This window comes from Terrapene carolina, unplaced genomic scaffold (assembly GCF_002925995.2).
Source record: "Terrapene carolina triunguis isolate 2854851 unplaced genomic scaffold, T_m_triunguis-2.0 Scaffold93, whole genome shotgun sequence".
Lineage (NCBI taxonomy): Eukaryota > Metazoa > Chordata > Testudines > Emydidae > Terrapene > Terrapene triunguis.
Window position 1 is genome coordinate 1,476,688 of NW_020664444.1, and position 12,569 is coordinate 1,489,256.

At 44.7% G+C, this 12,569-nt stretch overlaps 1 protein-coding gene across 1 annotated transcript in view; it reads right to left on the reverse strand.

The window, feature by feature from the left end:
* Positions 1-12,569, reverse strand: part of USP31 (ubiquitin specific peptidase 31) — a 54,111-nt gene that overhangs the window by 23,204 nt on the left and 18,338 nt on the right. Inside the window, exons 2-5 of the mRNA XM_026650692.2 lie at positions 4,114-4,251; positions 2,123-2,211; positions 1,783-1,875; positions 157-292 (exon numbers count right to left, since the gene is read on the reverse strand). Of these exons, the coding sequence (XP_026506477.1) occupies positions 157-292; positions 1,783-1,875; positions 2,123-2,211; positions 4,114-4,251 (456 nt within the window). The remainder of the gene's footprint in view (positions 1-156; positions 293-1,782; positions 1,876-2,122; positions 2,212-4,113; positions 4,252-12,569) is intronic.

Below are 12,569 nucleotides of genomic sequence, written 5' to 3' on the forward strand. Positions count from 1 at the left end.
GCTAGTTTCTGCAGTCACTCATTTCCTCCACAAATTTAGGTCCACTGATCTGAACCCCGAGCGTCCATTGTTACCTGCCATATCAACTAGAAAAAACACATCAGAACTCCTGCAGGACACCAGAGGCACCACCGTGACCAAAGACCAGCCCATTACCTGCTCAGTGGGTATCTTGGTTTCCATGGATACTGCTTCGCGCAATTTCGCCACTGTTCCAGACAGAGGCACTGCCACACCGATGCGCATGCAATGCGAACACTTCCCTTGATACACCACAGTGATATACAGAGGTCTGCAGAGAGTACAGGGAAGAAGTGGGATGGCTGAACATTTCTATACAGTACCTAGAAAAACTCAGCCTGAGCTAAGCTTGGTCGGATCAACAAAGCAGGCTGCAGAACCCTGAATGGGGACTTTTACATTGCACACATCATAAGAATACAGACCATTTCTGATCTGGTTGTTATGACAACCTCCAGGCCATTTAGGGATGGAAAAATGGTGCAAGGATCTCACTCAGTCCTTGGGTCACGACCCAAGCCTAGTTCCCACATAGAGCTCCTAAAGAGGCTGGTTGCATCATCAGTAATGAAGTCATATATGACCATTCTGGGCCACGTTACCCTGGAGCTATTCAGGCAATCAGGCCCACCCAGCAGATGCTTTGGAGTCCCAAATGTCTACCAGACCTTTAAATACAGGAGGGACAGACACCTATCTGGCTCCAAGTTAGAGGTATGTTCCCTATGGTGCTAGCCTCTACTCTATGCACTAACTGGGGAGTCCTCCCAAGGAAGTGGAATCACAAAATACAGTTCCTCAATGAGGCCGCCCTAGATGACCTCTTGATTGAAGGGCAATCCTAATTTTACCTCAAGGATCCTTGTAACATGGCCCAGATCAATCAAAACTGACATCCTAAAGTCACTCTCAAAGAGGTGCTGCTGGGAAAACCCACTGGGTTAAAGAGAAGGGGAAGAGTGGAAGCATTTTTGCAGCCTCTTTTCTACAGCTGGTTGGAAATTTTCCAACAGAACATTTTCCCATTGGCAAAAGCCAATTTGTCAATAGCAAAATGGCCTTTCTGCAACCGAATGTTTCCAATTTTCTGTTCACATTTTTAAAAAATTTTATATTCTAGAATCAAAGAAACGTCGGGCTGGAAAGGACGTTGAAAGGTCGTCTGGCCCATCCCCTGCACTGAGGCAGGACCAAGTCAATCTAGGCCATCTCTGGCAGGTGTTTATCCAACCTGGTTTTAAAAACCTCCAATGACCAGGATTCTACAGCTGCCCTAGGTAACCTATTCCAATGCTTAACTAGCCTTATAGTTAGAAAGTTTTTCTTAATATCCAACCTAAATCTCTCTCTTGCTGCAAACTCAGCTCATTACTACTTCTCCTACACTTGGTGAACCTGGAGAACAATTTAAAAAAAAAAAGTCAAAATTGGAACCAAAAAAAACTTTAACCCAAAATGAAATTTTGAAACTAAGTTTTGTAGGAAATTTTCAATCTTTTCATTCTGCTTTGTATAGGAAAAACTTTTAGATTTATGGAATTCTCTGAGAAATAAGAAATCTAGTTCCTGCACAGCTCATCTTCTCAGCGTTGTTTGGGGGCTCCCCTTCAGAATACAGCTCTACTGGCCCATCAATTCAACCCCAATCTGCCACAAAGCTTGTTGGCGTCTCAATCTCTTCTATATTAAGATTTGCAATGCTACCAAGCATTGGGAAAGACACCCAAAATTTTAACTTCAAGGCACAGATTAGCACATTACCGTGTATGAGGCAGAGGAATTGGCAGAGAGATGCAGAGGAAAGGGTCAAAGGTGTTACTCTGCTTCTGACAATGAGGGCACGTCAGAGAGGACCTATTAAAAATATCAATAGGGGTAAAGTTACATCTCTCATTTAACTAGGGACAAGCAAACCATCAAGAACACAAACAGCGACCCTGCTCTTCCCTCCTGATCAAACCCCTTCCCCCACACACTCCAGCAAGGCTCTGCACAGCGTTTTTGCAGACAAACCCTTGCTGTAAATGAAATGCTGTATATTGTGGTTATAAAAACATGCACATAAACCCCCATAATCAGAGTGTGCTGAAAGTTACTGTACCTGTACTGGGCTTGAAAGAGTTCCTGTATGAAAGTGCTACTGATTGGAAAGCCTGGTGCCTCGAGCAGCGCAGCATCTTCCAACGGTGGCTGAAAAGGAAAATCAATTCCAAAGGGAGGCATGCCAGGATACGCAGGAGTGCCACACTAATCACATACAGCTAAATGGGGAAGAGCCAAGTTAGGTTCTCCCGAGCTAAAACACACCAGGACAAAGCCAAGTATTTGAAATTGCAAGTGCTTTCAGCTCCTGTGTGTGGTCCACAGAGGGGACTAGAGCACCTGGGCAGCCATCTTCACTGGATATAGCTGGCACATCATATTAAGCTGCCAAACTTAACGGGTGGCAGAGTCAGGTGTCACCATTCACACTGGGTTGTGCTGGTACACACTTGCCACGCATTGACTGAGAAGCTCTTTGCAGTCACAGGGGCCAGGAACAGCCCTCTGGCCCCAATCGCACTGTTAAACAGAATACCAATTGACATTTATTGAATATTTGTGGATTTTTTTTACATTTTTAAATATATTGATTTCAATTACAACAGAATATGAAATGTACAGTGCTCACTTTATATAATTACAAATATTCGCACTGTAAAAATAAAATAGTATTTTTCAATTCAGCTCATACAAGTACTATAGTGCAATCTCTATTATGAAAGTGCAACTTACAAATGTAGATTTATTTTTGTTACATAACTGCCCTCAAAAACAAAACACTGTAAAACTTTAGAGCCTACAAGTCCACGCAGTCCTACTTCTTCTTCAGCCAATCGCTAAGACAAAAGTTTGTTTACATTTACAGTAGATAATGCTGCCCTCGTATTATTTACAATGTCACCTGAAAGTGAGAACAGGCATTTGCATGGCCCTTTTGAGCCGCATTGCAAGGTATTTACGTGCCAGATATGCTAAACATTCGTATGCTCCTTCATGCTTCAGCACCATTCCAGAGGACATGCTTCTATGCTGATGCTCATTAGAAAAATAATGCATTCATTAAATTTGTGACTGAACTCCTCAGGAGGAAAATCGTACATCTCCTGCTCTGTTTTACTTGCATTCTGCTGTATACTTCATGTTATAGCAGTCTCGGATGATGACCCAGCCCATGTTGTTCGTTTTAAGAACACTTTCACTGCAGATTTGACAAAACACAAAGAAGGTACCAATGTGAGATTTCTAAAGCTAGCTACAGCACTTGACCCAAGGTTTAAAAATCTGAAGTGCCTTCCAAAATCTGAGAGGGATGAGGTGTGGAGCATGCTTTCAGAAGTCTTAAAAGAGCAACACTGATGCAGAAACTACAGAACTCGAACTACCAAAAAAGAAAATCAACCTTCTGCTGGTGGCATCTGATCAGATGATGAAAATGAACACGCATCGGTCCGCACTGCTTTGGATCGTTATCGAGCAGAACCCATCATCAGCACCGAGACATGCCCCCTGGAATGGGGGTTGAAGCATGAAATACAATATGAATCTTTACCGCATCTGGCACGTAAATATCTTGCAACACTGGCTACAACAGTGCCATATGAACACCTCTTCTCACTTTCAGGTGACATTGTAAATAAGAAGAGGGCAGCATTATCTCCTGAAAATGTAAACAAACCTGTTTGTCTTAGCAACTGGCTGAACAAGAAGTAGGACTGAGTGGACTTGTAGGCTCTAAAGTTTTACATTGTTTTATTTTTGAATGCAGGGTTTTTTGTACATAATTCTACATTTGTAAATTCAACTTTCATGATAAAGAGATTGCACTACAGTTCTTGTATTAGGTGAATTGAAAAATACTATTTCTTTTGTTTTTTACAGTGCAAATATTTATAATCAAAAATAAATATAAAGTGAGCACTGTACACTTTGTATTCTGTGTTGTAATTGAAATCAATATATTTGAAAAAAAAAATATATATATATATATACACACACACACACACACACATACCCCACTCTCCCTGTTGGCCTGTGCTGGATTTGCCTTACCTTCAATGGAGGTCTGCCATTGTATTTCACTAAATTGTTCAGGTCTTCATGAACTCTGTCTAACAGCCAGAGCAGAAATTCCTGTGCATCGTGCTGCGAGTTCCCTCGGTACTGCATGGAGTTCTTCGAGACAATGCTCTGCGGAGGAACAGCAAAGAGGCCCTCAGAACACAGTACAAGCCCAGGGACAGAACATCTGCCTTCAAGAACAGCCCTGTGATCAGAAACAGGCTCAGCTATCCGCTATATTCAGAAACATACAGCTTCCCTGTTGTCGAGGTGGAGCGTTTACAGGTGGAAGGGGCAGTGGGTTCTGTGCCAAGCTTGAAGTAAGCCGAGAGCCGCAGGAGATGTGGAAGTTGCTATCTGATCTGAAAACTGGATAGTGGGGCTAAGGCAGAGGCTACCAAGGGACCTGTTTCTATTTTAGACAGAAATGTAAGTGATGCATTGACTGATTCAAAGAGATCAGCACCAAAGTGATCAGTCTGTAGAACTAGTACTAGCTAAAAATCAGGCAGGTGCATTTTGGATCCACTAAAGTGGAGCAGAGGCACTTGCAGGGAGGCTGGCACAGAGGTCTTTTGGAGAAGGTGTAAAACGCACCTGGGATTTCCCCCCCAGAATAAGAGGAAAAATCCAGCTCCATTATTAATAGTCTGTCTTGAGGGACTATCTACATTCCTAGTCTAGCCAAGCCAGCAATACTCCTCTGGCATGGATGGGGCACCTACATTGTGACACGGCTTTGGCAGTTCTAAACCCATGCTAGGAATCATGTCACAGCCTAAAAGGGTTGAACATCCTGCAACACAGATGCTGCTATGCACACACTAGTACAGTTAGATTCGTAGTACACCTGGGCCATAAATTCCCCGTTATTTCAAAACAATCAACATGTCTTCACTATGTGTCTGAACTTGTGGAGTAGCTGTGCACTGTTAACCAATTGCCTGTTCGATCCAGAAGTGGCTGCATTTCAGTGATATACAGGTAGGTAAACGTCAAGACAGTTTGCAAAGTGCTTTGGAGTCATTTTGGATAGGAGTTCACTACATATCTTGATTAGCTTCACACTCAGCGTATGGAATCCCTAGATTTAAGTGTCTGCTGTTAAGACGCGTCTTTGGGCTCAAGCTTGTGTGAAAGAGCCAGACGAATCATAATCCTCTGTTGAGGACACTCAACCCTTGAAGATAGCTACATAAATCCAAAATTTATCTGGACTAGCAAATAGAAATTCCAGCCACTGCTACAATCCTGGCCGAGGGGCTGCTTGCCCAAAAGCACATTTACCAACTGTTTCATCAGCGAAGCAAGTGCAACTTTTCCCTTTGGTAAATATAAAACATCAGTGACCCAGTGCACAAACCTAGAACCAAGAGCGCTGTTTGCCTTCATATCAGATATGTCGTTATGGACAGGGCTTCGCTGTCAGCCTGGGTACAGCAGCCTAGCCTCTGTCTAATGTATGGGACAGGCAAGGAACTGGGAAGTTTGCCAGAGAACTGCACATTAATTTATCAGAAAAGTACTATTTATCATAATACTACTGTCCTAGACTGAAGCCATTAAAGAGAGGCTGGCAGCCATGAAGAACTACATCTCCCAAAGAAACAGCACCAGCGGACAGCATTACCTGATTGAGTCCCTTCACCACCTTTGTAGAGCAGAAGTGATTTCAAATGCTGGTGGTTAGACTTTACTCTCAAAACCAAGCATTTGGGGTGGGGGAGGCAGACCTCTGGACTTTTACCATTGTCTATACCTAGGAACATCATGGCTCTGGCGCTTAGAGCTGTGATTGAAAGGGGTCTAAGATCTAAAGAGACCCTAGTACTGACAAGCTAAACTAATAATTGATATTTCACAGCAACACCTTGAAACCGGCTTTCTCTAGCGGAACACATTGTCTTTAAAAGCATACAGCAGATAGGTCCGCAGACCCATGCCATCTAGCCTGGATTCTACCTCCAATACTCCCATCTACAAAAAAGGCTCCTGTCTGAAGTTCTCCAGAGCCATCTCCCTGCTCCCCCACCCATCTTCAGTAAATTCTGACCGTCACTCTGCCCCCAAGCAGACTGTGCCATGCACCCGGGAATGCTCACACTCCACGTTATTCATCATGTTTATCATGGTCGTGCCTAAGGACCAGCCAGGAATGAAGCCCCATTGTGCCAGGGACTGTACAAATATACAGTTGCAGACAGTTCCTCTCCTGAAGAGCATACAACCTAAACAGACAGGGTCAGGGAAGGGACAGAACATAGAAACAGAGTAAACAAGCTGATGGTAGCAAAGGGCATGACCACCACTAACCCAACAAATACTCCCCAAAGAGACTGCGGGTGGTGTGGATGGCTGACACACACACACACACACACACACACGCTGGAGCAGGGATTGAGAGAGACTGTGCTGTTTCTGGAGGGATTTCCACACCAGGGAAAGCTTAAACACAGGAGCTACATTGGCTTCTTATTGGGAGCCAGAGGGATGCACCTAATTTACATTTGAGTTCCCAGAAATGTATTAGAAGCATGTGCACGCACCGATATTTGCCCAGACTTGATTCTTCCTGGACACAAACAGGAACTGCTTGTTGGAGTTTACTAGCTGTGAAAACCTGCAGTTCAGCTTCAACATCACCAGCAGTTTCAGGGATTGTGCTGGCCAGACTGCTGCTTACAACGCTGCTGCCTGTGTTTAGCCATCATGTCACACAACATGCACCCCAGCTTTCAGATCTCCCACGGAATCATTCTCCCTGCTTGTTTCTTCCCTCCACACCCCCCCTTAAGTCCCCCTCAGCACATTTGATAAATCAAATGATTGCGTGTTTAGCAGGGATTCTCAACCAGGGATACGCAGAGGTCTTCCAGGGGGCGCATCAATTCATCTAGATATTGGCCTTGTTTTGCAACAGGCTACATAAAAAACACTAGTGAAGTCAGTACAAACTAAAATTACATACAATGACTTGTTTATACTGCGCTATACTCTGAAATGCAAGTACAATATTTATATTCCAATTGATTTATTTTGTAATTATATGGTAAAAATGAGAAAGTCAGCATTTTTTCAGTAATAGTGTGCTGACACACGTTTGTATTCTTAGGTTTCATTTTGTAAGTAGTTTAAGTGAGGTGAAACTTGGGGGTACGCAACACAAATCAGACCCCTGAAAGGGGTACAGGAGTCTGGAAAGGTTGAGAGCGATGGGTCTATAGCATCCCTTTGGCAACTGATCCACCGCAGCAGATTATTTCACCTCCAGCTCTCAGCACCTGATCGTCAAACAGGATCAGGCTTCCATTGTGCCTTGCACTATACTGAGGTGATGGGACTCCTGCCCTGAAAAGCTTCCCAGAGAGCCGCTAGGATCCTCCTCACCAACAGCTGCAGCGCTATTAGTGAGTGAGGCTCTTTGGCCTGTGTTATGCAGAAGGTCAGACCAACTGATCATAAAGATCTAAGAATTTCTGTACGAGCAGCATATCCAGGCTCAAAACCAAACTGCCCAGAGAGAGAGAGAGGCCTGAAAATGCCAATATTGCTGAAGCAGCTTTGCCCAGCTTTTGAGGACTACTGCCCAATAACGGGAGATTTGATATGGAGTGACAGCTGGAGAGATCAGCCATGTTGAGAGAGGATTTACTGAGCAACCGGAACCACCATTTCCTCTGAGTCCTCGGCATGTTGACTAGGTCACCTGCGAAAGAGGCCCAGCACCTTCCTTCTGACTTTCATTAGCCAGGAGAGAGACGCATCTAACTCAAACGGTCACAGGGCAGAACACTTCCTGTGTCTCAGCCTCAGCAATTGTATCCAGAAAATAATTTTCAGACTCCTCATTGAGCAAGGCTCAACTGCTAGGGGATGCCAGTTGCAGGGGATCTGAAAACTACGGTGAAGAAATTGAAAAATAGTTATCTTTCCATACCAGGGATGTGACAGGACAAGCTGTCCCAATGCAACAGTTGCCAGTCCAGTAAGGAAATATTCCTGCAGGACCAGGAACAAGAAAATGGGGCTGTAAGAGCAACACAATCAGCAATAACGGCATGACCAACACAGGGGATTGCTGGAAGAGACCAGACATTCTGCACACATGCTCATGTTATCAAGCCCCCTCTCTCCAATCAGACATTACAACAGATTTGAGAAAGGAGGTTGGGCTACTTGTTTTATCCCTCTAGGAAATGGGGTCACGGCTGGGGAGGGAAATGGGCCAATCAATATTTATTCTAGTTCTCAGTAATCTGCCCACTTGCCCTGAAGCAGCAAATGAGAGGAAATGGAAGCTAAGGCATATAATCTGCTCTCAATACAGATGTGCAATTTCCACCGACATTAGTGGATTTACTGCTCATGCCTGCACAGGGACTACTGTCTTCCCACCTGCAAAGTCTTGTATGCACCTGAGACCCACTATTCCTCCTCCACCCACACACAGCCCCCACAAACCAAAGGGTTGCCATACAGAGGGTCATAGCTTGCGGACATTTTAAACCTACTCACTCTGTCAGGAATGGCAGGGGAACTTGTGGGTCTACAGTGCCGGAAAGCCTCCCGGAAAGGACAGTGTCCTGACAGAGAACATACAGTACTAACAGAGCCCTTTGCCTACTGTATCAGAAACAGGTGATGTACTAGCATTCACGAGCAGGTAGCACTGAACTGGGCCTGAGGTATTTGCAGAACATTGTAGTTTTAAACCTCACCTGGGGCACATGCACAACACAGCTGGAGAAGGACAGCAGTAAGAGTACAGACAACCTGATGGATTTGCGCAGTCTAAACTCGATTATCCAGAATTAGCGGAATAACTACGTATTTTAAAGTTTCAAGAGTGAGCTATATCCTACATATTGGAACAAATGTATGAAGTTTAATGCTCCAAGAAACTGTGGCTGACGTTGGATTAGCTAGAAAAACCCAAAGAAAAGTGGGAAAACCAGGACAATTTTTTTTTAAAGGAGCATTTTTACACCTTTCCTCAGCATTCATTAGTACATATTTTGCTAAAAAGGTTACACAGAAAATTCAATTGGTCCTTAAATTATTGGGCCAACTTTGTAGACCAAATTCAACTCATTCAAATGTGAAAGAGGGATTTGAGTCCCGGTTTAAGTGCTAATCTCAATACAACCTTACTCTGCAATTGCTACCAATGCCTCCACAATAATAAATTTGCACTTTACAGCCTTGTCAGAGCATTCACCCTTCCCGCCAGACAGCACTTCACTCACTGAGAAACTGCCTAGGCTATTATCCCCAAGAGGCAGAAAGTCTACCTCACAGACCAACCCCACAACCATCCTTCTCAGTGGCCAGAGGGCTAGGAGGAAGAGAGGTACAAGCAAAAAGCAGTTCTATGGCTGTGTCTTGATTAGGTGTGATGTTAGCCTGTTAGCTTTAACTCCACCAGTTTAGCATGTCAAAGGCAGCGTGCCGTGTTTATATTAGATTTTAAAACATTTTAGTTATATGCCAATACATGCTATCATCACACCTTAAAATCCTAGTCTAGAAAAAGCCTCAGAGGAAAGTCTGCAGAACCCCTCTTTGAGGTATAGAAGGTAAAAGTGAGCTTTCTACACAGAACTAGTCTACAAAAATCTAGGCCCAAGTTGCCCCATTTCCCCTTCCCCACTATTGCCTGCACATCACTCCAATCAAAAGCCTAGTGGTATTTGACCAAAAGCTTCACGGATGAGCTTTCACGCCACAAGGAAGCCAGCCAATCCTGTAGAAATGGAAGTCTCTGTCCATAATGGAGAGAAAAGCCAGGCAACTAACAGCAAACAGCACATCTTGGGTGGTATCATCTTCCTTCCCTGCCTCACAGGTGTCTCCATGATACTCCAACTCCAGAACACTGAGAAGGGAGCAGACAGAGAATAAAGAGAGTTGCCCCTGTGCAGATGGATTGCTAGGTCATTGGAGGTGAATCAGGAAGTACCACAGCACATCAGCGGCAGTTCCCTCATGAGTTGCTTTGCTCTGGAGACTCCACCGACAGTAGCAGCATGTTCCCAATTCTATTCAGGCCCCTTCTGCCATCACTGCTCTGAAGTGGGTTTGTTGTTACTGAAACCTTTATATTTGCGGCTCTGCGAAATGTTACATGGCCTTTCTTCTAATCAGATGCTGTGGCAGCAAAGTAATCAACAAGGGACAAGCAAGGTAGAAAGGAAGCAACAGACATATAGCAAAGAACACACAGTACAATCTGGCTGTACTAAGGAGCACAATCGAACCTAAACAAAAGATCAAGAGTAGACTCTTAATTACAAGTGCAATTTAGTAAGACAAAAAAAAAGGATGTTCTTTAAATTTACGCTCCATAGCTTAGTAATGGGATAGGGTCCTTCTCACTGCCAGATCAACAGTACAAACCCAACCCTTTCTCCTAGCCTGCTGCCCAGTGACTGGATGAGAACACACTACACTGATCTCTGGGCAGTTCAAAACGGGCAGGTGCTCACCCCACAAGAAAACCCACCACAAGTAGTACTACATTGTTTCAGTAGACAGGTAAGGAAGATTGCATGGGCCAGACGCAGAATAAGGAAGCCCCCTTGCACCTCAAGTGGTGCCCACACCGAGATTTTCCTGCTGTTTTCCCCACTGTTAGCCTAGCACCTGTGCAGCTCTACTAGGGTACACCAGCCACCTGCCTTCCTTTGCTCAAGCAGCTCCAGATGACAGTGCTAAAATGCCTGTGCTGATTCACAGGAGTAAAACTGCACAGATACTTAGGCCAGCAGTGAGAAAATAGCATCAAATTCTCAGTGTAGACAAGGCCCTAAAGATTGCACCTCTACATCAGGACACAGGAAGTCTGGCAGGACAGTGTGGGGAAGCTTGCTCTGCTGCCCATGCTATACCAGTTCTGTGAACAGCCTATTTCACTGTACAGTAACTCCAGCACTTACCACCAACTACAATCTCACAAAATTAGAGGGTAGAAATGGGAAACAGGGTCACTGGGAGGAAAAAGGGGAAGTTTCCAAATTCCACACTCAGATCTTGTCTACACTGAGGGAACTACATGGACATAAACCCCTAGTGTGGGAACCTTATCCAGACACAAGTTGCTGTTCACACCAGTGCAATGTGTCTAAACATTGGTGCAGCTACATCAGTGCAGAACACCACACACAAGATCGACCAAACAACCAGTCTAATTTACTGCTCTAATCACAAACAGTAAATAAAACCACATGGAACAGAATTATTAGCCTTTCATTTTGCTGTTTCTGTTCCCTGGAACACACAAGATTTTAATGGGAAAAATATGGGTCTGCTATTTTCCAGTACATCTCTGGTAGGAAACAGCTGTGGAAAGGATTGTGTATGTAAACTGATGGGGCTAGCTCATTAGAGGTCTGAAAACATAATGGCACAGATGTGCACAGGAAAGATCTCTACTCTTTATCTTTCAATACAGAACACCCAGTGACGTTACGGCAGATTTTTATCACACGCAAACCTCATTCTGCATTCGGGAAATGATGTTACAGGCAGATCTCTCTGAGTACGGGATGTTATGTGCATAGGACCAGCGTGTCCACCTCCACCCCCCTCCACACACACACCCCTCCGCAGCCAGCTATCCTTCTCTATAAAGGTGAAATCGAAATCTGGAACATGCAAAGTTTGTTTCGCCAAGAGCAAATGCCATGGAACTAAAAAGGGGTTGGACAGTCTAGATCTTCCATTTGTCCCCAAAACAGGACACAGTGTCCCCGAAACAGTGGTGACTGCAACCAAAAAGCTACCTAGGCTTGCAATGACTGGTGTGGGGCCAACACATGTTCCTTCCTGGCCTGCCAGCCACTGAGCTGACTCCTCCATCAAGGGACCAATACGGCCTCCAGATACAGAGGACAGTACAGAGGAGGAGCTGATTTAGCTGTAGGCAGGGAACCTGTGCAAAGGATGCAGAAACAGACGAAACAGTCTCCCTTCCCCACACCCTTAACAGTAGCAGAATCAACTGGAGTGAGTGGGTGGGAAGAGGCAGAGATAGAAGAGGTAATACAGCAACAAAGGAAGGGTTCGTCTAGAGTAGGAAGAAAGCCAATTCTGACTAATCTCAGCCTCAGCCAACTCTGAGCAAACCCCAAGCTTTTTTCCCCAACCCAGATGTATACAAAGAGGAGAGTGAATCCCAGGAGAGGCTGCAACAGGAAGAGGGATTCCATGTTCATCTTCCCACCCCACCACTGCAGTGCCTCCTTGGGGACAGAGAAGGAAAGGGCATCTCTGTGAGGGAGCAAACAGAAAATGTTTGGGGGGAGAGGGAGAATACAACAAAAATGGAGCACACATACAAAATGGGGGAAGGAGATACTGATGCTTCCCAATAGAGAGATAAGAAGAGAACACAGAGAGAGGAAACAGTGGGGAAAAACTGTGCCCAACACTCCTGTCACATTCCAGGG